This window comes from Gopherus evgoodei, chromosome 16 (assembly GCF_007399415.2).
Source record: "Gopherus evgoodei ecotype Sinaloan lineage chromosome 16, rGopEvg1_v1.p, whole genome shotgun sequence".
Lineage (NCBI taxonomy): Eukaryota > Metazoa > Chordata > Testudines > Testudinidae > Gopherus > Gopherus evgoodei.
The window spans coordinates 15,454,175-15,480,602 of record NC_044337.1 but is presented as its reverse complement, the minus strand read 5'-3'; the positions used below and the strand labels follow the sequence as shown (position 1 = coordinate 15,480,602).

General features: G+C 50.4%; 1 protein-coding gene across 4 annotated transcripts; it reads right to left on the bottom strand.

Moving 5' to 3' along the window:
- Positions 1 to 1,473: 1,473 nt before the first annotated feature.
- On the bottom strand, positions 1,474 to 26,386 carry AIF1L (allograft inflammatory factor 1 like). Of its 4 annotated transcripts, XM_030535899.1 has the most exons (6): positions 26,282 to 26,386; positions 26,120 to 26,181; positions 15,063 to 15,129; positions 9,848 to 9,889; positions 7,595 to 7,757; positions 1,474 to 4,437 (listed from the first exon to the last, which is right to left on the bottom strand). In XM_030535899.1, the coding sequence occupies exons 1-6, from the start codon at positions 26,310 to 26,312 to the stop codon at positions 4,350 to 4,352; spliced, it is 453 nt and encodes a 150-aa protein (XP_030391759.1). In that variant the 5' UTR covers positions 26,313 to 26,386; the 3' UTR covers positions 1,474 to 4,349. The 4 variants fall into 4 exon arrangements, with proteins under 4 accessions (XP_030391759.1, XP_030391762.1, XP_030391760.1 ...); XM_030535902.1 differs by lacking the exons at positions 26,120 to 26,181; positions 26,282 to 26,386 and adding an exon at positions 22,614 to 22,720; XM_030535900.1 differs by lacking the exons at positions 26,120 to 26,181; positions 26,282 to 26,386 and adding an exon at positions 22,459 to 22,545.
- Positions 26,387 to 26,428: the final 42 nt, after the last annotated feature.

Genomic DNA, 26,428 nt, shown 5'->3' with positions numbered 1-26,428 from the left:
ACTCATGCAATCTCATTAGACAGCCCATCCATAGGAGACACCTGCCATTAGATCTCTGGAAAAGAGCTTAGGCTTCTTTTTCCACAGCTGATTTCACCACAATTTCACCACAGTCAGAAGCAGATACAACCCCATTAGTGTTGCCTTCACTGGAGTTACATCCTCCTACACCCAAGTATCTAACTAGAAAAAAAATAAATAGTTTAGCCTCCAGCCACCTACTGTTCACACCGTGATGTGAGAGAATTCCTGCCTGAGCACAGATGAGCCTTATTACACTCCAAGTCGGGAAACACATGTCTTTTACTGTCACCCAACACTAGAACAACATATCAAGGAGATTTTATCTATACCTGGATCCCTAGTTTTGCTGAGGGGAACTGGAAGAGCGGTTTAGTGTTCAGGTGCAGTTGTAAGGTAGTACAAGTGCATGTGTTTATATCACTCTAATGGGCATTTTAGAGCATACAAAACACCTTCTACCACCACCACCACCACCACCTAAAACATTCTCTCTCTAGATCAAGTGGTAAAACCTTATTTTGGACAGGGGGAGCTGAAGGACAAAGGTTCTAGTCACACTTCCACAGCTTTATACAAGGAATAAATGTAATACTGTATTATCTGAAGCATGGAAGACCTTGTGACATTCTTACAAGTGTAAACCTTCCCCCTTTTTAAAATGAACAATACTTTCTTAACGTGCACTGGCCCCAGTGAGGCATAGACATTCTTCAGAGAGGCTGCTGGCCAGGACTCATCCCTGCATCTGACTATGCTGGGGCAAAAGGGCACCACACAGCCTTCCGCGATGATGGAAAGGAAATCCACCTGCCACCTCCTGGACCCATGAAGCTTGGTGCCTACTTGGATGATTATCTTTGGAGACCCAGATGATTTAGCCAATCCATTGTAAAATTGAGGGTGGAGAAGAACTGTCAGAAGAGTCATGCTGCTCCTGCCAGACAGGTGTGCATGTCAAACGGTGACTCTGAAGCAAGCGAGCAGCCAAGAGGCAGCCTGAGAAGTATTTCATGAATGTTTGATTTAAAAAAAATAAAATAAAATAAAAATAAAATAAAAACTTCCCTTGCGCAGTTTAACTCAAACATTGAAGCATTTGATCAGTTACTGTCTTAAATGGTTTGCACCTGTCTTATACTGATGTAACTTAAGTGCCTCTTCAGGGATTTGCACCCTTTTAACTAAATTGATTTAAAAACAAAGTTTTAGTTTATCAGGAACAACTTGAATTTAGACAAGGCTCTGGAGTAGCAACATTGAATATACTGATACTTCACAGAGTTTCAGATTTATTTTCGGTCTGTACAAGTAGAGCTGTGCTGCCCTTATCTACAATGTCTCTCTCCATTGCAGTTCTAAGTTCTCAGACAAACAAGAATAGCAAAGACATTTTTTTAAAAGGGCAGCCTTTGGCAGGCGCAATAACACGAGTTAGAATTCCAAACAATAAATTGGGTATCTGTTTTTATTTAAGCCATGATTTAAAAAAACACCACAAAGTTAAAAGCTGGCAAGGACAAAGGAAAAAAAGCCGGAGGGGGAGGGAAGAAACACGATAAGCAATGAAACCCCAGCGGCAAACAACTGGGTTCCAAGCATTGTAAATACAGAGTACACTGCAATGAACACTTTGATGTCCAGAGCACAGTCCTGCTAGATCTAAGTTTTGGTATGCAGGGGAGTCTTTCCCTGCCCCAAAAAGTGAGACACAAGATCCCTGTTCCCATAAAAAAAAAAAAAAGTCATGTGCTCAATTTTAATCGCAGAGTAGTCCCATTGAAGTCAACTGACTGCATGAGAATAAATTCAAGCACATAGGAAGGAGTATGTTTGCAGGAGAAAGGTCTAATCTGTGAGGTTTTGAGAGCATCAATATAGACAAACAGACACATCCACAATTCTTTCTGGGCCAGTTTAAGGACTCAGACTGGAGTCCCATTTCCTTCACTTACAGGTTCAGAACATCACAGGCCTTTTCTGTGAAATTCGAAGGCATAAAAGCTGGGCTTGTTCTCCCACCACCCCCAACATTTCAGGTGCAAGATACAGCCAGTTGAACTAGCTCTTAAAACAGGATTTATTCTAGGCAATTGAACGGATCGGTCACTAGAGAAGAGGGAGGCTGCAAGCTTCAGAAGCCAGCTACTTATTCACATTACAAGGAAAACAAACCCAATATATTATGAAGTTTACATTTTAACTATATAAATATAAGCAGACAATGGATCAACAGCTTCTACCACAGATGACTTAACAGAATAGTTTCTCTAATTTCTAAAAAGGAGATCACAGTTGCAAGGGCTTATTCCCCTTGGTCAAAGAGGGACCCTCCAGGGCGCTTGCTCTCTGTCCTGCACCATAGTCACAGATGGAAGTTTTTTGTTGTCTTCTGGTTGGAGGCCAGTGATTGTGATCGAGAGGGCAATTCTTGCCTATTTTTAGTCTCATTGCTGGTATGAGCTTCTTTAAGTCACTTGTGGATTCTTTAGTAGTTACCATATAAGCAAACATGTTCCTGCAGAGAGCTTGAGAAGTACACTTCGGGCTTAATCTTACACCGTGGGCAGGCAAAATACTGAAAGATGTCAGTGAGGATTTAACCTGCCTTAGAACTGCAAGACAGAGTGGGAAATCCAGGCCTCATTAGAAAGTCAACAGCAAAATTCCCATTGATTTCAGTAGGGCCAGGATCTCACTCAGAGGCTTTAACAGATCCAGACTCTCACAGATTTGCACCCTAGTTCAGGAAGACACATGCAAGATGTAACTAACTCCAGCAAAATCTCTTCCACTCTCCTGATCAACAACGAAAGGAAACAGAGTCCCAAAGAGCCATCTCAGTTTGGCACCAGATCCAGTGCATCCTGGAACTGGATGTTTTCCCAAGTCGGAATTAGTTCTACTGGGATAGCCACTCATGAGCATGCGTTCAGTAAGGCCAGCTCTTTACCTTAAAAAAAGTGATCCTTAGAGTATTGACTTAAAGCTCCAAAAGACACAGCACTCAGTATTTACTGTATTGCAGCAGTGGCTCTTATGCACATAAGGAGAGCTAAGGAGAGCTAACAGAGTTTTACAGGGCTCCCTCGCCTCTCCTCTTAACCTACCATAGCAACTTCTAGAACAGTAAGATGTAAATATCCAGCCCAACACCATAATGTCTCCTCAAACCCTGCCATGAGCTTCACAGGGCATGAGGTCAAATCTCAGCAGTAAAACAGGGAGTTCTGCATCATTCACAAAGCAACAGGCTCCATGAAAATAGAGGATGCCACATGGTGCAGGAGGGCTGAGTGGAGCTTTTCCTCAGCCAGGACAGGTGGAGAGGTATCGATCTGTAACTGGGGTCCACTTTGGCTAGTGAAAAGGCAACAGAACTGGGACAGGGACGAGTGTCACAGGTGTTCTGGGGAAATTTAACAGCGGGCACTAGGCTCAGACCCAATAATGCTGGGATAAATCAGAGGAGCAGATACTGGGACCTACTGTTCAATGGGATGTAGGAGTATGTGGGAGGGGTCCAAGATTCCTTCTTCAGTGTCAGGCTCCAGGCCTCCAAGCCTCAGCAGTTACCTGCCCTTCTCCCAAATGGCTAGCATCCCCCCACTATGTCCCCAAAGGGCTGTTCTCACCTGCCTGGGCAAGGACCTAGCCATCCAGCCAGTTTCAAATGTACGTCCACCTCCTCATCCTAGTCTAGGACAGCAAGCCACAATGGTGAAAGATTTACCTGCATTTGGCTGGACAATTACTGTTCAGGTTCAGTGGGGAAGGAACTAGTCAGAAGCTGTGAGGTGTAGGGTAGAGCAGAGATGGTACTTCACTATCTGTGGCATAGCAGTACTCAACAGCAGCCACAGGGAACGCAGATAGCAAGGTGGTGACTGGCAGCAAGGCCACGTTAAGAACGTGCCAATTTCCCATGGGAGTGACGGGAGGATGTTCTGTGCCGAATGCAGATTCAGCATTTGATTCACTGTGGCTCAGGATCCACCTGTTCAAAAGGAGGCAGCCCTTTCTAGCAGAGAAATCCATGCTAGAAACCACAGAGAACAATCAGCAATTTCTTACCTGAGAACCACAGGTGGGGTTGCAGTTATTTTTGGTTTCATGTTTACACTTTTGCTACAGATGAAACAGGCTAGGAGATGCAGCAAAGAGACAGCTACCTGTGGACTAGGGGTCCCTGGGCTTCCCTTGTCATTCCTCTTCTACGGCAGATTAGTTTCTATTACTAAGACTGACCAATGTAAAAGTAACAAAACAGGTAACCCTCCTTAAAGATCACCATAGTGCTGACAGATTTGGCTCTCAGCCTATTGCCTTCAGGGAAGGCTGGCAATATCTCTCTCTGGAGGCGGGCCAGAAGGCTTTGGGATGTTTTCATTGGCTTTTCCTTCAAACAGCATGACTCTGGAAAAAAACAGTCAGAAGCACAAATTAAGAAAACAGGTGCAAGTTTAACCCATCACCAGGATCGAAAACATCTGCTGGAAAACAACACGGTCTTGCTCCTATGCTAGAAAATCCGATAGTTAGACTGCAAAACTGTCTGTCAGGATTCCTGGGTTTTATTTCTAGCTCTGCCCCTGACATACTTTGGGCAGTCTTCACCCTTCCAAGTATCCATTTCCCTATCAGTGAAAAAGGGATGTTCTGCATTGCACGGAAGTGTTGTGAGGCTCAATACATGCCAGCAAAGTGCTCAGAGATCCCCAGATGTTAGGCCTTATAGATGTGCAGAATAGTAACTTGTTTATGTTTTTATTGATCCACTCTAAACTGCAAAAATATGGGTGAGCTATTTCCCCATGGCCACCACTACTCTGGGGCCAGTAGAGGGCAGTATTGCCAACACAGTACAAGATCTCTCCTCTTCGAAGTAGCCATAAAAGTTGTGCCTTGAATGCCACTTGCAAAGTCGCCCATTTGGTTCCCATCTGAGTGTGCAAGGGATTGGTATGTTCACTTTAGGCAGCCACTTGAAGTTGATTGAGAACACATGGCAGACCACTGCTTCTAATACACTATGCCTGCAGACATGTGCACTGGACAGCATAACTACACTGCATGCACATTAAGAAGCAACAAGCAATCCACAGCAAATGTGTGCTGGACAAGAAGGAGTGACTGCCAATTGGGTGGGGCAGTAATTGGAAAGAGACTCCAGAATGCTTTTTAACTGTCACTGCTTTATTCCTCCCTAAGAATTGTAGCCACTTCGCTGCTGCCAGCTGCTACCTCGGTTCGGTGGCTTTTGCTGGAACTGGAACGTCACATTTACAATTGGAGCAGAAACGCAACCCTGGCCTGAGAACAATAGGATGCTTGTTTGGATGTCTGCTGAGAAGGGAACTGTCTATCTAAAACAGGGGTAGGCAACCTATGACATGGGTGCCGAAGGCGGCGCCAAGCTGATTTTCAGTGGCACTCACGCTGCCCGGGTCCTGGCCACCAGTCCAAGGGGCTCTGCATTTTAAATTTAATTTTAAATTAAGCTTCTTAAACATTCTGAAACCTTATTTACTGTACATACAACAACAATACTTTAGTTATATAGTATAGACTTATAGAAAAAGACCTTCTAAAAAGGTTAAAATGTATTATTGGCACACAAAACCTTAAATTAGAATGAATAAATGAAGACTCGGCACAGCACTTCTGAAAGGCTGCCGACCTCTGATCTAAAACTAGTCACACTGGGCCAGAGGATGGAGAGTGTCACACAGGCTTCAGCAGGGGAAGAAGGTTGCCAAGGGAACACTCATGAGTGTTTGTGATAGGAGTCATGGAACTACCAGGAACAAATCCATCGCTGGGAGAGAAGACCCCAGAAACATCCTTCACTAACGTGGTAACCAAGGGCAGTTACGGGGAGAGGTGTGGTAAAGATTTTCACCACCATAAATACACAGCAGATTAGTGGCAATAGGTCTGCTGGTGTGGGGAACAAAATGATTCCCTTAATATCCGCTTTGGAGAGCTAGTCGCACCGGAGGTATCCTTCAGAAACGGACGAGGGGCACAGAGGAGAGAGGACCCCGTCTATCCATCTTGGGTAAGCACAAAAGCAGTGCTAGCATGGTTGGTGGCCATGAAAGGCTGAGAGGCTTTAGGAGGGTGCGGAAGGAGCCCGTAGACTCCACCCCATTGCAAGAAGCAGCCAAGCTGGTGCCCAGAAGCCATTTGTTACAACAGCAGAGCTTTCACTGCCCTTGTCAGGAAGGCACAAAAGGCTGTGAGAAGCTTACCCCAGTGGCTCATACCACAGTAGCAGTACCTCCCCTCCCCCACATGCACTGCTTCAAACGTGCCTCCTCCACCCACTCCGATGCCAAAGGAACAAGGAAAACCTTGGCACCCAGCAGGAGTGACTCTGGAATGGATGTAAGGAGATGGAAAGGGGCATTTTGTACAAAGAGGCAAGTGACAGGAGCCTCCCAGCTGCACTGTCGCTGAATTCCCAGTTCAGTCTGGACACCCTTCAGGCAGGACAGCAAGAAGGAACCTACGGTCCTGCAAACCTGGACAGACTCAGGTGGGAGAAAGAGGAAAGGACCTAATGCTACACTAGCCTTTCCCCACCACCACAGTCTAGGGTTACAGCTGGATTGGGACATGAGTGTGAAAGGACCTGGGTGGTCTCTGGGGAGCACCAGTGTGGACACACACCAAGCCACAGCATGTGAGTCACCCTCTGTCTGGGTACAAGGCTATGTCTGTATTGCAATCACAAAGTGTGATTGCAGCTCACATAGACACAATCTAGCTAGCTTGGCTACCAGTGAATTACGGCAGCACAGGCTATAGTATAGGGCTAACCCCAGAAGTAATGACCCAGGGTTCCAGGCAGGCTTGGGCAACCCATGCTGAGGCGCGTGGTGTTGTGGCTTCATTTCTATCAGCACCCAAGCTAGCTAGATCAAGCTAGCACCCCGGGACAGATGTATTGTGACTGTGTGGCGCACCACCTAGGTGGGCTGTGAGATGGGCCATATGCTCAACCATGCAAATGGACAAGTACTCCAGAGTATTGTGCCTTGTGCACTTTGGAGCTACTTTAACCTTGCCATGTCAATGCAGGAGGACGCCTCTTCCAAATACACTAGGCACCTCTGTAGTGCATTCCTGGCAGCATGAGCTGGTGACAGACCTAGGACAGCCCTACCCTTGGACCTGGCCACATTGTCTAGCTTTGGAAGGTAGATTGAAAGCAAACAGGGCCTGGAGCCACCACCACTTCAGCCCCCTCCCCACACTACATAACCCCCTCCTCAGACTCAACCCTCACCCTGGCTGGACTCCAACTTCCCGCCCCAGTGACTCCCGACACCTTTCATCCTTAAGATGCTCCTCTGCCCATTGCCTTCCAGAGATGTTCTTCATCCCTTCTCCATTCAGGCTTCGCAGCCTGTCTAAGACACATGGGTTCTTGCTCCATCTTTGCCCCTCAGGAGCATGTAGAACAGCCCCTGCCTCCTGCTGCACCTGGCCCCCGAACCCCCAAAGCATGGAGTTCAGATCTCAGCATCACATCCTTCGTTTGCCCTCCGGCCCCTCCGACACTCACAATTTAAGGACGGCGGAGCGCTTGCCAAGCATCACGTTGACAAAATCCTGGTAAGAGATGGTTTCGCTAACTCCTCCAGTCACTTCAGAGATCATCTTCTTCAGCTCTAAGTGCGTCTTCGGAGCCCCCAGTTTCTCCATCATCCTTTTGACAGACATTAGATCTGCAAGAGGAAGAGCCAGAGCGCCAATGCCAGGAATGGTGGCAGCGGGAGACAGTGCAGCGCTGAACATGAGTAATAAGCCTTTGGGATACAGGGCATTTACATTAACGACTCAGTCCTCCTCATCCCTTCAATTACAAGCGGAGCATGCTCAGTGGGCAACTTCTAGATCCAAAACAAACCCTCCAGCAAAACCTAAGCTGACCATGGCCACTTTACCTCATGCTTCCAAGGTATAAAATAAACAATATGCAGGAGCGATCCCTTGCAGCCCCATGCTGCTCTCACAAAAGTCAGGGCTGACAGTCAGCAGCAGAAAGGTACCACAGAAACCAAAAATGACTGATATTTTTCTTTTGGGTGATGTCTAAGTTCATTTTGTTAGCGAACAAGTATTGGTGGTATCCATACTATTATACCTGTGTGCCTCAAATACTAGTGAATTCAGCCTCCTGTTAGAATCTACCACTCTCTCTCTCTCCTGCCCCGGCCCCACAACATTGCTCTGGAAGTGTACAGGGACCATAACTGACTAGAGATTATCCTGAGGGAAAACATAAGCCGACCCCCATCATAAACCTGAGCACAGAGGTTGTGCCAAGGTGGGAGGAAGCTGCAAGTTAGACACCTAAGGGCTGCTCTGACTTATGCCGGGGCCAGTGGCCCTGGAGCAGCACAGGGCTAAGGTGGTATAAAGCCACCTTTGCAGCCCCTTCCCTTGGGTTTTGATTTTTGAGGTGCAGCCATTTGAAGCCCAGCGTGGGATCAAACCCCTCACTTCTAATCCTGACTCTGCCACTGACTGTGTGTGATCTGGGCTAATCACAGCATGTTTCCCCATCCTCACCCTCTTGTGAGCAGAGATGAGGGTCTCTGGATTCCAACTCTCCTGAAGTGTAGGAGAAAAGCTGGGGAGGGGGAGGGCGAGGGGGAGGGGGGGGAAGATGGGGAGGGAGAGAGAGAAGCATCAATATTAAAGAAACCAAGCCAGACCCAAACAGGCCCCTTGGAAGTGGTGCTAAAACCCCACCCTCAGGCAGAGTCTGAGGCAATTTCCTTCAGATTGTTCTCACTTGAACAATGAGCTGCAGGCTCCTTTCCTCCTCCTAACCAGTACCAGGGTTAGGAGCCAGGTCTCCTTCTCCCTCCCCACCCACTGGGGACACTGGATCAGCTAGAGGAGGTGGAGGCGGCTGTGGCTCGCAGGGAACTCACAAGACAGACACAGTGAATACACTGTGCTTTGGGGAAGTTAGAAGTAGGGATGGGCCCCAAGGCAAAACCTGCGACCCGAATCCTGAACATTGCAGAAGTCTGGATCTGGACACTGTGGCTTGGCCTCATCTCTTTTCAGGTGCCAGGTCCTGTCTTTGGGAAAAGAGCAAGATAGCACCAATACTAGGTGTGAGAAAAGCCTTCCTTAAAAAACCCTAAGCCGAGAGATCTCAGAGGGTGCAAACAGAAAACTGGGCCAGCTCCAGATCCTAGACCTCAGTTTATAGAGGTCTGTGGGACAGCCCCTTCTCCCAGTAAAGAGAGTCTGGAGGTGGGCCAGGACAAGCGAGCTTTGGTTTTGGGTGGAAACCTAGGGGCTTTGCCTAGTTTCAACCTCAAACCAAGCAAGGCCTTGATGCTGCAGGCTCATCCAAGCACAAAACCCTATCTAGGAATCCATGGCTCTTCCTGTTACTTACTGAGAGAGAACCACGAGGAAAGAAGAGCCCAGAACCGAAAGAGAAGCAAGAGGGCTGAGCAGAGATCCAGGAGAAAGAGGGGAGCTTGGGACTAAGAACAGAGAGATGCCTAATGCTTGAAGCAGGCAAAGAGACCCAGAGAGAAAGAGAAAGAAAGACCTGGACATGTGAGGACAGCATCAGTCTCTCAGAAGCCAAGAGACAAAGTAAAGGTCCCATAGGACCAGGTTAGAGATTTGGGGGAGCAGCCCTCGGACTCTTTATCAGCACCTGCAGATAGAGTTTGAGAGAGAAGTAGCAATGCTGACTTTATGCTTTGCAGTCCCAGTGTCTACCCCAACAGACCACTCTCCTTCTGGCCCAGCAACAAGATGTGTTCCTCCAGGGGTCACTCACCAATCTCGCCTTGGTTATTCAGGTCAAACTCCATATATTTCTCTGGAAGAGACACACAGAAGGGAGTTAGCAAATCAGAGCAGCTTCAGCAGGATCTCAGGGCAGCTCCTTCCATATCCTAGCTGAGGCAGAGGACAGCCCTGAGTGGCGCTGCTCCATGGACGGGCACAGGGGCTAGATCACCAACAGGATGCAATGAAGCACACAGGGTGGTTATACTGGAATGGATCATTTGCCCAGCTAGTCTGGCACCATGTGACTCCTCAGAAGCTGGCAACAACAAAGCCTTTCAGAGGAAGGCAAAAAACACCCACATGCCAAAATGCCCAACAGTTGTATTATTCCGTGTGGGTAGGGAAGGAAGCAAGATAGTAAGGCTGAGTGGATACAGCACTGAGCTGGGAGTCAGGAGAACTGACTTCTAGTCCTGGTTCTGCAATGATTTGTTATGGGACCTTAGGAAAGTTATTTTTCTCTGTGCCTGTGTCTTCCCTCCCACCTGAGAACCCTCTGTCTACTCAGACTGTAATGTCTTCAGGGCATGGAATGAGTCTGACTGTGTATGTACAGCACCTAGCACAATAGGGCCTTGATCTCAGCTGGGGGGCCTCCAAGTGCTACTGGAATACAAAGAGTGGTGTTCCTAATACCACCATGGGGTGATCACACAGGGATACAAATGCCCAAGCTCTTGGGTTTAGTGTCCAGCCTGGACTTTAAAGCTCAGTAATGACTCCAGTTGTGGTTCCTTTCCTACAGGGAAGCCAAAGAAAGAGACATGGTACAAAGCAGTGGCCGACCAGGGTAACAAGATACAGATGAGGACATTGTGGAATGAAGGAGGGATTTAGATCAATACACGATTGCACAGGTAAAGGGATGGGTTTTCCCCAAGTGCTTAGGTCTGATTTCTTGATGAACGGTAACTTGGAAGGGGCACTGCTCCACTGGGTGGGGTAACCTGTCCATGGGATTCAGAGGGAGACAAGAGAGCCAGGCAGGCCTGCCCATGTCATGAATTCATCACCTCTTCGAGGCACAGTGGCTCTTACTGGATAGTGCTCTTCAAGAAATTTTTAGCCCTACCACTTAAAGGCGGCACCATCACCAGAGAGAGATCAGCACTTAGCAACCGTTACACAATGTGGACTGAATAGATTTTCAAAGAGTACATTTTTTTTTTAAACTTTGAGGCATCACATCTATCACCAGCAGAGACACGTCTTTCAGAATTTGCCAATCCACATGAGACATCGTATACGACATGAGCGAGAACTGGGCAAGGGGTTTTGCAATTGAACCTAAACCTCAGGTCACATAAAGGGGCTTTGAAGATACAAAAGCCTTTTTAATGGACTAAGAACCAATTAGGCCAAACGCCAGTTTAGAGGTGCCAATTAGTGCCACAGCCCCCCATTCAGAACTGTGACAGGGTCACCCTTGGGTGAATGCATAGGGTTCATTAATGCTAATGGGAGCTCCATGCATCTGGGCAACACGTACCACTCATTAGTGACGGCATGCTAGGATGAACTGTGTATTTTCTACACGGGGTAGTGCAGCAGGCCTGTATATCCTGTGACACAGAGCCTTGCCGTATTTTACATGGCTGATCTGGTTTCTAGGATAGATGGACGACTGGTTTGATGTGGTAAATAATCCTGTTTCCTGAAAGATCAGTGCAGGGTAGATGTATTGGGCCACAAATTCTTTGATTCAGCCCCAAGCTGTCGGCTAATTAGTCACTGGATGGTTGAATGACAGCCTTCAATCGGGATTTAGACACTAAGGCACAATAGGCAGGGATGGCTGGAAAGCCAGCGAGGGGAGAAATTGCGTCCTTTAACACACCTAAAGCATCAGGAGAGTCAAGACAGTGTACAGCTTGGGATGGCTCCCTGCACAGAGAACTGCGTATTTACTTTTCAGAAAAGGCCTTTCACTGAAACCCACTGTCTGGCACTTGCTAAAATGAGCTGGATATTGTGTATATGCACCATTGTCTTCTAGCCGCTAGAATCAGGACTCATCTGTATGTCCATGGCCCAATATTGCTAACCTCTAAAAGGAGATTCTCCTTGAACTCAAGTGGTAGGAGTCTGTTTTGGGTCAGAAGGTTCTGTTGCTGCTGGCAACTTGAAATTTCAAGTAGCTACAGTGTGCAGCATGGAAATAAATGAAGATTAAGAGGGCTACAGATTCATTACAATAACTTTCTATTATGAAAAACAGCCTATGTCCGATACCATTTGTGTTGCTACCATGTAGTTAGTTCTATGAGCATTCCCATTATGCAGTGCATTATTCCTAGTGGGAAAAGGTTGTGTTATTGTGTCCTCATGCCAGCCAAACCCCTGGCCGAGTGCTGGATACTGCTCATTATTAATCAGCATCATTTCAGAGTATTAGAGGGCTAGCTAGGTTAGTCTGTATCCACAAAAGACTTGTAAGGTAACTCCCTTCTCTTCATGTGTCAGTATATTTATGCCTGTATCTGTAATTTTCACTCCAGGCATCTGAAGAAGTGGCTTTTTACCCACAAAAGCTTATATCCAAATAAATCTGTTAGTCTTTAAGGTGCCACCGGACTCCTTGTTATTTCAGAGTATTCTTGTCCTTTACAGTAACAGGTTCAGTCCGATGCTCCTACATGGACAAAGCTACATTCCTCTGCCCCTTAGCTCTAAGCAATGCCTTGATACCACGGTGTGGGCACTATATTAAGAAATTCCCTCTCTTCTCCACTTTATGTTTGTAACATTAAGCAAGGTCATATATAGCAGCACAGGAAAGTCTCAGCTCAATCACAGTATTTCCCTGTTCTACAGGCAAATTGCAGTTTAATTGCTTATGGTGCCATGTCCTTGTTCTACCAGCAACAGGTAAATAACTGCCTCTGTTTACATTGCCCTGTGGCTCAGCTCAAGGCGAGAGGCCTAACCAAATCCAGGCCAGGGCATGATGCCAGAACTGCCACTCCGGCTGAGCAGCAGAGGACCGACTGCAGGAGGGAATTTCCATCTTGACAAATGCCTTAACAAGCCACCTTTCATCCTGGGCTGCAGCAAATGGGCTTGTAGAGGGAATAGCCTGTGACTGGCATGTGGGCCAGAAGAACAGAGAGCAGCAAGGGAATAGGAGGGCAGCTCTTGGATGAAAGGCAGGTTTAATTCTCTACTCGGAGCACCCTCCTTTGTGGCTCTGAGTTACTTGGCCAGGCCCAAGCACTAGGGTCGGTCATCCCAGCATATGAATCTCAACCGTGTCCCTCACTGTGTGTCTGCTGTGTGCAGTGTGTGTTATTTTCTCTATTCCTCTGAGAAAGTTTGACAGGCAGCGCAGAGAACAGAGGAGGCTTTATACAACGGCACTCCGAGCCTGAGCCTACACGTTCACGTCTCTCTTTCATCCCATGCTACCGCGATTCAATGGGGTGAAATCCTGCCCTGCTAACCCCAGCGCATTCACACAAACACCGATTCTGCACAGGGGCTCCCGAGACTCTCTGGCTCAGCTGGGCGAGGGGGACGCACAATGGGCTGATTGTTGGGAGAAGCTGGAGGAGGTGTTGGCGGCGGGGAGTGGGACTCCCACAGAACAGGCCATGGAGACAAATACATGAGGCAGGGGGAGGAGATGCCGATGGCTCCTGTTACAGGGAGCTCTGCGGCTGCAACCCACAGTCACAATGTTTGAAGAAAGCCCAATTCAGAAGGAAAATAATTCAGGGTTTCAGCAAAAATGGGAGGAGAGGCAGGTGGCGGGGAGGGAGAACATGGGGAAACTGGAGACATCCAGTTCCCTCACTCTCCGCTGGGAAAGGCACCAGCCAGCAACCTCTAGGACTGACATCAAAGCCAAAAGCAGCCAATGCCTGGAATGGAAGCAGGTTAGGCAGCTGCCCTGGGGCCTATTGATGGGCCCTTATTTGCTGTGGAGCTGTGCTAGAGGACAGACAACCAAGGGGCATATGGCACAGAGGGCATGTTTTCCCAGGGCTCCCCGGCGGGGGGGGAGGGGTCTTTAAGGGTTTGTCTACACTGCAGCTGGAAGGTGCGATTCCCAGTGCGGGGAGCCAGACTTGGACTAGCTCTGGTCAGCATGGGCAGCAGCTCAGGTTAACCACTGGAGCTCGGATCCAGGGGATCAGGCGGTCTTGGAGCCTGGCGGCTAGACCGAGCCACTGGATATGCCGCTATTTTTGGTGTGCTAGCTTGAATGGAGCTGGAATGAGTCTGTCTACCCTTGCTGGGACTCTCCCTCCCTCCCAGCTGCGACACAGACATCCCCTAATTGCCTGTTGAGAAACAGAGGCAGCCAAGACAGCTCAGCTTGAGACTTGCCCCGCCCATAACGGGCCCAAACCCCGCACCCAGACAGCCCCACGTGCAGAGCCATGCTTTGCGCTGCCCTCCTTGCCCCCCTCAAAAACAAACAAAACAAAGGGGAAAAAAACCATCAAAAACCAAAATTTTAGGACTGAACCAAAACCCCAGAGCAGCCAACGTTCCAGATCTAGAAACACAAGAGTTTTAGGTGGAAATGAAGATAGGGGCACATCTCTGAACTCCATCAATGTGGACTGGACTAGGAGAAGAGGTTTGGGAGGGAACGGGTTGGCTGGATAGCGATCTATATTGCGTTAGGAAAGATCATGGGGACAAGTGGCCCAAACAGGGATCCCAAGATTCCCCCAATTTTGAGGAAGTTTGGAGCCCAACTTTGTAGCAGAGGCTTCTACTCACTTGTCTAATCAATCTAGGTGTTTATATGGCTACAGTCACTGTATTAGCTCAGTACCACTAGGATCTACTGAAATACAGGATGAGAAAGGAAGGAGAAAGACAGACCGTGCCTGCACTGCCGCAGCCATTGCTAGTATGGCAGCTGCGCCGTTGCTGGAAAACAGCAACACGTGTTTGAGCCCAGAGCTGCCCTTAGAGGAATCACTGTTTTGTCACAGTTGTATGGGAGGTGCCTGCAGAGGGACCATTTGAGGGGGTGTGCGTGTAAAGACTCATTGTGGGAAAACGAAGTCACAGCGAAGGTTAGTGCTTAGTCTGAAACATGAGGAGGCTGTGATCTCAGTTTAGTCACTCGTATCTCTTCTGGCAGCTAGTTCTCCTGTCTGGCTGGTCCCAGCTCCTGGGAAAAGGCTACCCTTGGCACATAGTGTACAAGCGAAAGGCGACAGAGAGTGGCAGCTGAGTCTCACCTTTGAACACCGCAAGCTTCTCCTCCAGATCCTCTTCATCACTGAACTTGGGGTCACAGAGAAATTCCTAATAGGGGCAAAAATGTCCCAAAGGTTAAAAACACAAGGCAAAGCTCCTCAAACCTCCCAGGGAAAGTCTAAGATGGGGTGTGTGTTTGACTATATATACACCCAAGAGGGAAATTAACTGCCAAAAGTCAAAAACAGATGCTGTTTACAAAGCTGAGCAGTATCAGTGCCAGGAGAGATCTCAAATGGGTCAATTCCTTCCTCCACCCCATACGGACTGGACGGCGATCCTAGGGAACCAAGAGGGAATCGCAGTGCCTGGAGATTTCTTAATGACAACACCTTCACTGCACCAGCAATTCCACAGTTTTTCTAGCGGCAATGCCGGGGGATTCCCTTTAATTCTGTCCAAAGGTGGACACTATAACAGTGTTCCTGATATAGCCATATAGAGTCTGGGGTAGCAGAAGAGAGACTCCAACCCCCTCACCTCCCTCTCCTGAGGTCTATGCATACACACTATGCCCACCAATGGCTTTTGGTTCTTTAGAGCCGGCACAGTTCTCTCAGCGCTTTGAAGCTCCTGGATTCACTGAAGAGGATGTGGTGCACGTTGGATACTGAGTTAAAAGGACCTTTTACATCCAAAGCGAGACACAGCTACTGCCTCTGATGCGCTGAGGCAGGAAACAGGTTCCCCTGAGTGCTGCAGGAGCGGCTCACCCACTTGCAGATGTCTCCAGTCTCCATTGCCATCATCTCATGGCTTTATTATTAAAGTGCCTTAGCACTGCAAGGTGAAGAGCCTGAAGCTCCAGCACAGAGCAGGATCTGGACAGCAAGCCCCACCACTGTGCCCCTCCAGCGAACCTCTGTTGGCAATATATTCCCTGCAGCTGCAAACTGCATGGTCTTCCTCTTCATTTCCAGCCTCCCACGTCCACCCAACGTCCAGGAATTTAGTCACTTGGTCCGTGTTCGTGCATTCTTCTCTGCAGCAATCATTCACAGCTGCTGTTTATTTTTTGATTGCATGGGGCAAGGACCCTCCAAGGGATTGAGCGGCAGTGGGCTGCGGCTGCTGCACACTCCATACATGTGTTGCAGACACAGACTGCGTAGCCGTGAATGGGTGTGGCAGAAGCAGCCCCTAGCCTTAAGGTATTGGGATGCCCAATCATCACTAACATTAACAGAAACTTGCATGTTCTTTCCTACAACCTTGCCTGACACATCCTTTATTGCTAACAAAATAGGAACCAGGCACCCAGACCCCCCAGGTGGCTCAGAAAGTCTCAGTCTACAGCTCTGGGACCACCAGGTGCTGACTCAGCCATCTCTAGTCTGGAGATTTTAGGGCTTTAAGTACATTTGACACCTCTTTCAGAAGAGAGAAAACAGTCAGCCACACCCAAAGCAGTGGCCAGCGTAGGTGGACAGGATGTGACGCTTCCCAGAGATACTCAGGGCTGAGAGGCACCTCGCTACCACCTGCCGGAGGTCAGCTCCACAGCTGCACTGGCCACAAGCAACACAAGCACTGCCCTCTAGGCCTCTGCAGGCTCCGCTATCTCTCGACAGGTTAGCAATAGGCACACTCCAACCCCAGAGCGACTCCCAGAGCTGTCAGTCCCAGTATTCACAGATTCACTGCTTCCAAAGAAACAGTGCACCCCAGCTTCCTCGTTATACCTGATCATTGCTCTGCTTAACACATAGCACTTAGCTAGGTTTATAGTGAAATCCAGTAAAAGTCTATTTAAAGTACAGAGATTCAAGGGATACCAAGTAGAAATACTGGAAATGGACAGTTGCATATAAAACAAAAATCAGAACATACATTTGACAACCTAGACTTACTGCACTTGTTACTGTCATGTCTTCTAGAGCAAATCTCAGCCCAAGTCCTTCAGCGTTTTACAGCCAGGTTTGGCTGTGATCTTCCATTCATGATACGACTCATGCTATCAGCTTGCCCCCCTCCCACAGAAATATCCAGGGTCTACCTACCTCTGTGGCTCATTATAACCCAACAATCCATTGGGTTTACCCGTAAGCACCCCCTCCTGCTGTCTATTTCTTTCTGCAAATTTCCTCTTGAAGATTTGGCTCGTGATGCAAACCAGCCTCCATTATAAGACATACAACACACAGGTGACTGGACACGTTACCCCCTGCCATACGAATGGTAGAAGTTTGTCCCCTCCTGGTCGCCTGCCTTAAGAACATAATTCTCAGTATAGAAACCTAATTCCTTCAATATTACCCATACGCACTTTTCACTGTGATTAAGGTGACCGGGGGCTTTCAACAGAGACTTCACATTCCACCCATTAGTGAATTATTATGAACATATCCAACCCAGCAGATACCTGTAAAACTCTATGCACTCCTGTGCCCTCTGCCAGCTGGCACCAAGAGGTCCCTGGATCAGACTGGGGAAACCTCGAAATACACTGCTGGCTCCTCCCCGGCGCAGAACTGACCAAGAGCCCATCCACATGATTCAATTGCAGACATTTAAAAAAAAAAAAAAAAAAAAAAAAAAGCCTACCATAATGGCCTCCTAGCTCTCAGAGCCCATCCCATCCCCGCTCTGTACAAACACCTCCTGGCATTCTTAACTTACAGCACAGAGATGGGCCTGGATCAGCACACTGGGGCTGAAGAGCAACACCTAGCTCTTACACAGCGCTTTTCATCAGAGCCTCTCCAAGCAGGTCAGTATCGTTATCCCCACCTAATGACTGGGAAACTGAGGTACAGAGTGGTGAAGTCTGGATCCAAATCTGCATTCTGCTAAATTGCCCCATCTCGAATAGGGTCCTCTCAACTCTTGCTAATTAGTTAGCTATTGCTTAATATACCTCTCAAAGGGGCTCAGATTTTATGGTGATGAGCACAGTGTAAGAACCAGCACAGAACAGAATGACGTCCTTTAGCTCTGGTCTCTCAAGCAACCTCAGACAGATCAAGCAGCTCTGCTGTGTAAAAGCCCCTCACTAAATATTTCAGTCGTGTTACCCGTAGATCACTCTCTCACCATTAGTTAACCTGATGAGAATGGGGCTTTCCTCATGCACAGGCCTGCCTGTTCCATTTACCACCACCCCTGCTCCCAAGTGCTCTCTGCAACTTAACCTGACCTTTCTTTAGAGTGACCAGATCTGAACACTGCTCTAAAGGTGGCAACAGCACAGTATCCTTAGGCTTGTGTAACATACACTGCCTGATAGATGCTAATGCAACACTAGGTTGTATTAGCATCTGTTACCACTACAGCACAGCACCTCGAGAATTTAAACAGCTGGTCTAAGCAACACACCCAGATCCTTCCCCTCACCCACATAAGCCAGCCTGGTTCCCTTTGAGCCATAGTTACATAGAAAAAATGATCCAGCTAAGAGTATCACCCTCCAGTTCAACATGATGTTCAGCCCTGGAACCCAGCTGAAAGTGCAAGGGGAGTTTTGGGTGGCAAAATGCCATTACTCAAGGTAGAATTCATCCAGGTCACCAGGGTTAACATTCTATTTGTAGAGAGAGTCTCAGAGGAGCTATGATAGACACGAGTGGTCATGCCCTTGGGTTCATATCTCATCAGAACCCCAGCAACACGCTATCCCCATGCACCATCTGGCCTACCCTACGTAGAGCTCATGGGACATGGTGACAGACTCACAGCTGCAGAGTGAACCTGTGTTGGGAGGGAGGGTTATTATGGGTATAAACAATCTCTGCAGAAGTGACCTGTCTAACATCACAAGAGGTGGGAGTGGAAAAGCCAGTACAGAAAAGCCTGTCCCACGACCTACCTGCTGGACCACGCTGAGCAGAGCAGTGGGTATATTTTTCTCCCAGAATGGAGGGGTGGTGAGAAAGGAGAGGCATTTAGGATGGGAGGATACCAACTCCTGCTGCCCTAGGCCAGCTACAATTTGCCAGGGCAGGTTTCCAGATGCTCCAGTCATGTGACACCAAGAGCAGGTGGCACTGACCCGGCAGGTATTCAGCCATCTTGAGGTCAGCAGCCAGTTCTCTTGGTACAAGAAGTCGTGGAGGGGCAGGGAATGTATTTCATCGGCCAGGGACAAGAGTCACAGCCCAGCAACCCTCACAGGGCCTGGTCTGGAATGTGCAAAGCAACAAGGAAGACATTTCAAATGGAAACATTCCACCCTCAACACTATACACAATTCCTGTTTGTAGCCACTGTGATAAGAACAACAGGCATTAACAAGAGCCCAGAGGCATTCCATTGCCAGTTGCTCCCAGATCCCTCTGCTGGGGCTCCAGCTTTTAGGGGCACAGTTGCCTATCTAGCATCCTTATTACTAAGCAGAACTGAACAAATGAGACACATGAGTGCACAGATTAGATGGAGTTATTCTTGGCTAGAGGTCATTTTCCTGAGGCCTATGGACTTGGATGCACAAGCCTTCTCTATCTGCAATACAACTGGGGTAGCAAGAGCACAGACCTCCTCAGCCCCACCTCACTAACACACCTGGACCTTTCAGGGTATGGAGATATGATTGCAGCATGTGGAGAGGTACCTGAGCTAGCTAGTTCAGGAACTAAGAGCAGTAAAGCCACCGCAGCATGCACTGCACAAGTCTGCCCAGGACCCTGGGTGCGTACTTGGCAGCATGGACTTCTGCAAGACCTAGCCACCCACGGCTTCACTACTACTGGTACCTAAGTGAAATCAAACCTACGCATGCTGCAGTCACTGCTCCAACTGCAGTGTAGACATACCCCTCGTGAAGGACAGGCCAACCTACCTACAGCGTTTATAGTGTTTGTAGAGTGCCCATCACTGGGCCTGTCTCCACAGGCCATTGAATTCTTAGGCTGTAGTCAGACTGCCCCTTGAAGCAGGGACCTCAACTGGGGCATTTTTGTGATGCGAGCACCTTGTTCCTGGAAAACTGATAGAGACCATTCCTTTCCCACTGGCCAAAGCTATTGGAGAAGGGTAATGTTTGGGTTGCTGCTGATCTGTACTGATTACACCAGGCACCTGCAGATCAAAGTCCCCAAACCAAAGTCCCCTGAGAGAGAGAGAGAGAGAGAGAGAGAAACGCATTGGAAATGAGTCTTCAATGCTGTTTGGCAGTCAGGAGGCAGCAGTGAGGAGTGGCTTCCTGCCAGAGATCCTTATCCGCACAGGAGTCAGGAGAGTGCTAAGTGCAGCATTTCAGCTTCTGAGAGCCAGGGAGAGCAGAGTCCAGAGGGGACCAGCTGTTAGCTTCCCAGGTGGTATCCCTGACTGTTCTCCCCAAGCCTGCTAGGGAGTCAGGATAGGTTTGGAGATATCTCCTAGAACTGGAAGGGACCTTGAGTCCAGCCCCCTGCCTTCACTAGCAGGACCAAGTACTGATTTTTGCCCCAGATCCCTAAGTGACCCCCTCAAGGATTGAACTCATAACCCTAGGTTTAGCAGGTCAATGAGTCAGGATAGGTGCTCCTAACACATCTCTGTCCTGCTTAATTGAGCTTGTTTGCAGCCCTGGGGATTTTGCAGACTGGAAAGTCCCCTCAGAAAGTCTGAGAAAGTTTCTCCTTTTCCATATACGGTCCCGGCTGGCTCTCAAGTGTGACCCCACCATGCCATCCGCACAGCCTGGTATGCCAGCTATGTTACAGTTGGGAGGTTTTGGAGAGGTTCAAATCTCTGCAGTTGCACAGCTGATCAGATTTTTAAAAAGGCAAAAAACCAAACTCTTCCGCCCACCCCGCCAATGAAGAGAGGAAGTACAGAAGCTGGTCAAGAAGAGCAGAGCAGGATTTACTGCCCACAGCTGTTCCAGCCCATTAACCCCTCAGTATTTGCAGGCTGTTTCATGCAGCAGTTGTGTGCACAGGACATGCATCCCTAACACTCAGGCCCAAGAAATGTGTTACAGTGGGGAAGGAGAAGCCAGCAAGGGCATTAACAAGTAGCTCTCCAAGGAAATCCAAGCTTGTTTCATTTCTGACACCCAGAACTCCCTACAAGGAGACTCCTGCCGCAGAATGAGGGTAGCACAAGTCATAAGAACGTTCCCACTCAGTGCAATGGGCTGAAACTGCCACAGCTCAAAGGGCAAAACCACCTCCCCTGCACAGGCCCAGGCTTGGACCATCCCCCTATGCGGCAGAAATATGGACAGTTTTGTTCCTGCCACAAGATGCAAGTGGGCCTGTTGAGCCCATTGTAAGCCATCCTCCCCCAAGTCAGTGAATTCAGGGCCCCTTCCCTTGAAAGGACGGTGTTGGTATAGGAACAGTGTCAGAGTGTCCTGGCCCTCTGCACTTCCAGCTGCGATTACCCTATGGATGGGGGAGGCTAGAGAGCATAATGTAGCTCTTAGGACTAAGAAGGCTGAGGAAAATCTCGCAGTTGCCCCTGGATATCAGGCAGTGCTAGAACTGACCCCAAACTCTCTATTCTCCACATCTCCCAGCCGTGTAAGCTGTCCTGGTATCTTACTCCTAAATCACCTCCACATCAGACACTGTCTCCACCTCTCCTCTGCCAGGTGCTTTCTTATTCAGGCCTCTCACTGGTTCAAATCCTCTCCAATTCCCCACTCTGTGGTCAGGGGCAGCTCTATGTATTTTGCCTGCAGGAAGTCCACCAATCCCGCGGTTTGGCAGCAATGACCTCCCACAGGCATGCCACCAAAGGCAGCCTGACTGTCGCCCTCATGGCGACCGGCACAGCACATGGTTGGTGCACTGGTGCCTGGAGGCCCCCCGTCTGTGATCTCCGTAAGTTCCAACTCTACAGGGCTCAGTCAATCCAAGAGATCCTGGCTGCTCTCATCCATACCCAGAAGAGAAACCCACCAAGTGCAATACATTGGCACATGGTGAGGGCAAGAGATTGGGATTGGGGCACCTCAGTTCTACTCCAGGATATGCCACTGGCTTGCTGTGACTTTGGGCAAGTCACTTCCCCTCTGCGCCTCAGTTTCTCCACCTGTAACATGGAGTTGACACTGCCCCATCCCTATGGGGGTTGGGAAGGTTCATCAGCATTTTTAAGTGCTTTGAGATGCTCAGATTGAAGGTGCTGGCCTGGATGAGCTCCAAATATTGTCACCCTCCTCCCCTAAGTTTCACTGGTTTTTGTCCATCCCAGAATCCATTACACACACACCCCCCGCCACGCACACACAGCATTTGAGACCCTTCATGGACACAGCCCTTCACCCCACACCCTCTTCTCTTCCTAGCCTCCAGCCCACTCCTTTTGGGCCTCCTGACAGGTGGAGCAGCAGGAAGTCTGGTAAAGTGCCAAAGCCACCTGGAATTAACCCAGCCAGCCTATCACCAGCACTTACCATCCCAACTCCCCTTCCTCCATGAAACACCTCCCCTGAGAGAGTAAGGCACTTACTGTCCATGGCACAGGCAGGGAAGACAGGCAGGGGGATGGACCCATCTTGTGACCTACTCTCAGGGTCAGAAGGTTTCTCCCTCCAGCCCAGCAGCCTCCTCTGCATTGCACCAGGGAAAGGGACCTCATCCGGCCCTCGTACCCAGGGCATTTACCGTAACGGTCCCTTGCACTCTCTAATCCTTGATTTGCTGTTCCTCCCTCCAGCCCCTTGCCAAGGTCTGCAGGACGTCCAGCGGCCCCAGCAACGAGCTCACCCACTAGCTGCACAGAGAGTGGAGAAAAGACCCAAGTCAGCATTCACAAGAGGCAGAAACTCTACACGCATGAGAGAGAAAATCAGAACAGCTCGGTACAGGCTGGGGTGAAAGTTGAAAGCCCTTCCCGAGAACAATAGCTCCTATTCTTCCTAGGGTGCATTCCTGCAGGGACCGTTATGGCAGCTGGCCACAAAGCATCCACTGGCACACAACGGTCCCTGGCACAGGTCCAGCCCTTACCCCACACACACGATTCCAATCCTCACGCTGCAGTGAGGAAGGGGAAGAGCCCCCTAACTAAGGGACTGCTGTTGGGAGACAGCCCCTGTGTAGATCCAGCTTTGCTGCGCTGCAGTCTCCTGCCCTCAGCTCCACTGGCTCTGCTGCAGCAGAAGCGCTCCTCCAAGGGCCATTGGCTGTGCAGGTGTAAGCAGGACCCCAGGGCCATTAATGCTGCCTGCTCCGGCTGGTGGGCCCTGCGTTTCCCATCCCTCCCCACAGGCAGCGCAGCACTGCCCAATGCCATGTTGGGATGCCCAGTGCCACGGAAGGAAAAGTTTCAGTCACCCCACTGCCCACTAGAACTCTGCTCCCCCCTCGAGCTCCCAGCCAAACGCCTGCCAGCTTTGTAGGGGTTCACCTTGCAAAGATGTGATAAGATCTCAGCCCCTTCATTCTGGCCGCCTCCACCGGGCAGCAGCACGTGACCCCTGTGCTGGGGGCCTGCCACTCTCTGCAGCTGGTAGAATGCAGGGGCACTGCAGAGGTAACAGGTCTAAGTTCTAGGGCTGAGCACAATGGGGCCTATCTCATAAAGTGCCTGCTTGGCACCAGCCACACGCCCAGCACAGGTTAGACCAGGCCAGACAAGGGTGCAGGGAGCCCACTGAAGGAAAAAAAGGCACCTCCACCCCATCTCTCCCATTGAATGCACCTCTGCAAGACTTCTGATCTCTCAGCTCTCTGAGCTCAGCCTCCTGAAGGTGTTCCTCTGCCTCAGCACCCCCTGCTCAGGGACCACAGGGCACAAGGGGACACTAGACTCACAGCTAGTGGCTGTAATATGGATTCCTCATGCCTCACCTTGCTGTCCTGTCCCAGCCACCCATTCCCACCCCACACCAGACGAATCTCCACCCCAGGCTCAAGCCAGCTCCATTCCTTCCTTGCTGCCATACCCCTGCCCTCTCTTCATGCCAGCCACACTCCCTGCCCAGCACCACAGTGGTTTATGGGTGTGACCTGCCGGGGAAGCATGACTACATACCTCAGGGTTTGCTCCAGCCCCTGTTGAAATCACAGCAGCACTGAGGTCTGTGGGGATGAGGGGTGTTTACACTTGTTTTGCCTGCACGGGCCCCTCTTCTAGGGTCCTGTTCAGTCTGGTTGGATTATTCAAACACAACCTCAGACCTGAGCTATGAAACTAGGACAGGAGTGGGAAGCTGCTGGGAAGGGACCAGGATTTAATACATCAACGCAAAAGCCAAGAGTGAGGACAGGCCTGGCTGCGCATTCCCACCATCCTGCCAGTTGGTCCCATGATGTATGAACCTGGCCCAGCCTGCAGAACACACCCCGGGCTCTGGGAGGCTCAAAGGGGCAGCTCTGTTTTGTGGGGCCCTTTGCACTTTGGATGGACACTTTCCCCAGGCTGCCTTTAAGCGGGATGGGGGACACCCTCCTTCCCCTGTCTGGGAGTTTCGTGGTCTCTGAAGATCCCCTGCGTGAGCTGGGAAATGGAACAGAAGCAATCGGAAGGACAGCTGGGCTGCTCACTCACTATCACGGCCCTCTAATACCAGGGTCCCAGAGCCAGCTCGGGCGTGGGGATTGGGGCTCTACTCACTGGGCAGGACTGGGTCCCTGGAGCCATGACAGTAGGTCAGCAAGTCTGTTCCCATTTGGGGCCAGGGGAAGCAAGCCAGATACCAGATAGGAGGCAGTTACATGAAGAACCCAGTTGGAATTAAGATTAACTAGGGCCTGACCCCACAGAGACTCCAGTCTTGCCACACACCCCACCTCAAACACTGCCCCTTCATAGACCCCTCCTGCCAGCCAACACTCCAACTCTGATCTCCATCCAGCCCCCCTCAGATGTATTCTTCCCCCTCCCCACCTCCAGCTGCCTTTTCCTGCAAATGCCTTTGTCTTCCCCTCTCAGCTCTCTAGACAGACCCTTAGTTCACACCGACTTCTCACTGCTTTTGGGCTTCAGCCTCAAGGATTCAGCTTTAACTGGCTCCTAACTGTGTCAATCTGCTCCACAAGTGAGACAAAACAGGGCACAAGCCAAGCGATCAGCTGCCATGTACACTGGGAGACACCCAGGCTGGGTCTGCAGACAGCTCTCTCCACTGGGCACAGGCAGGGGTCTTGCTTGCAGCCCAGTTTAGGAGCTGGAGGGCTTTAGTGACACCCTTGGAAAGGTTGGGGTGGGGTTCTTTGGGGGGGGGGAGGAAGGGTGAGAGGGAAGAGCAAGACTGAGATAGATCTGGGAACTTCACTCCCCGATGCCCGGTGCAACATCAACAACTGTGGTCACCCCGGCTGGCACAAGGCGCCTTAACAGACTGTGCATGTCTGATTGCTGCATCAAGCTGAGAGTCTGAAGGGGAAGGGGAAAGGGGGCTTGTGGGGATTTCAAACTTTTCAGCGAAGAAACACAAAAGCATCCATCCTTACCCCTAACACGCTGGCCCCCACCTAGCACAGCTCACTCCATGAGCTCAGGGCAGGAGACAGGCACATTGGAATTGCTTTAGAAGGAGGCTCTTCAGCTGATTTTACTAGCGAGAGGAGTAACTGAGGTGGGGGAGAATGTCCCTGCGGGTAGAGTCCCGAACTGGAGTTCACACTTTCCCATCCCAACTTTGGCAAGTCACGTCATTGGTCCGTGCCTCAGTTTCCCAGAGCCGGGCCCTGCCTGGCAGGGGGTGTGATGGGGTGGCGCAAGCTCCTAGACACACCTGTGCCCCCAAAACACACACAAGCCAAGATCTAGCCCCTTTCTCCAGCTCACACGTGGGAAACCTGGGCTGGAAGCAGGCTCAGCCGCGTGCTCCGCCGAAGTCCATCAGAAATCGAAGCGCAGGAACTTCTGGCTCCCCCCAGCCTCGTGGAGCTGCGGGGCTGCCTGCCCCGGCCGCAGCCGGGGGGAACAGGAGCAGAGGCGGCCCGGAGCGCACTCCCCCAGCCACCTTCCCAGCGGCCCAGACAGGGGAGACCGCTTCCCCCGCCGCCCCAGGTCCCCCCCCAGAGCCCCTCGCCTTCCCAAGCCAGTTCCCCAGCCCGGGGGGCGCCAGGGGGCGATGGCCGCTCCTGCCAGCCCCGGGAGGAGACGCCGCTTCTCCAGCCCCCGGCCGGCACCCACCGCCCCACGCCGGCTCGCCCCCTACCTTGTTGATCTCCTCCAGCCGCCCCTCCTGCTGCGCTCTCCGCTGCCCGTAGGCTTTGCCTCCTGCGCCGGGAAGAGAGGGGCGTTAGCGGGGTGGGGGCCGGGCTGCGCGGGCTCCTGCGCCCCGGAGGCGCAGCAGGGGCCGGGCTCGGGGCGCGCCTACCTTGGAAGCGGCTGTTGAGGGTCACGGCCATGCTGCGCTCCCGCCGGCCGGCCGGGCTGCACTGCGCAGCGGGACGAGCTGCGAGCCGCTGGCGGAGCCGGGAGCGGAAGGGCCGCCCAGCCCCTCTTGAGCGCAGCCATTCACCAA

Excerpts from the sequence above, each read along its gene's own strand:
- AIF1L (XM_030535899.1), bottom strand. The coding sequence starts at position 26,312 with ATGGCCGTGACCCTCAACAGCCGCTTCCAAG. Across the intron at positions 26,182-26,281 it reads CCTCAACAGCCGCTTCCAAG|GAGGCAAAGCCTACGGGCAG; the intron begins GTAGGCGCGCCC and ends TTCCCGGCGCAG. Across the intron at positions 9,890-15,062 it reads GAAGCTTGCGGTGTTCAAAG|AGAAATATATGGAGTTTGAC; the intron begins GTGAGACTCAGC and ends TGTCTCTTCCAG.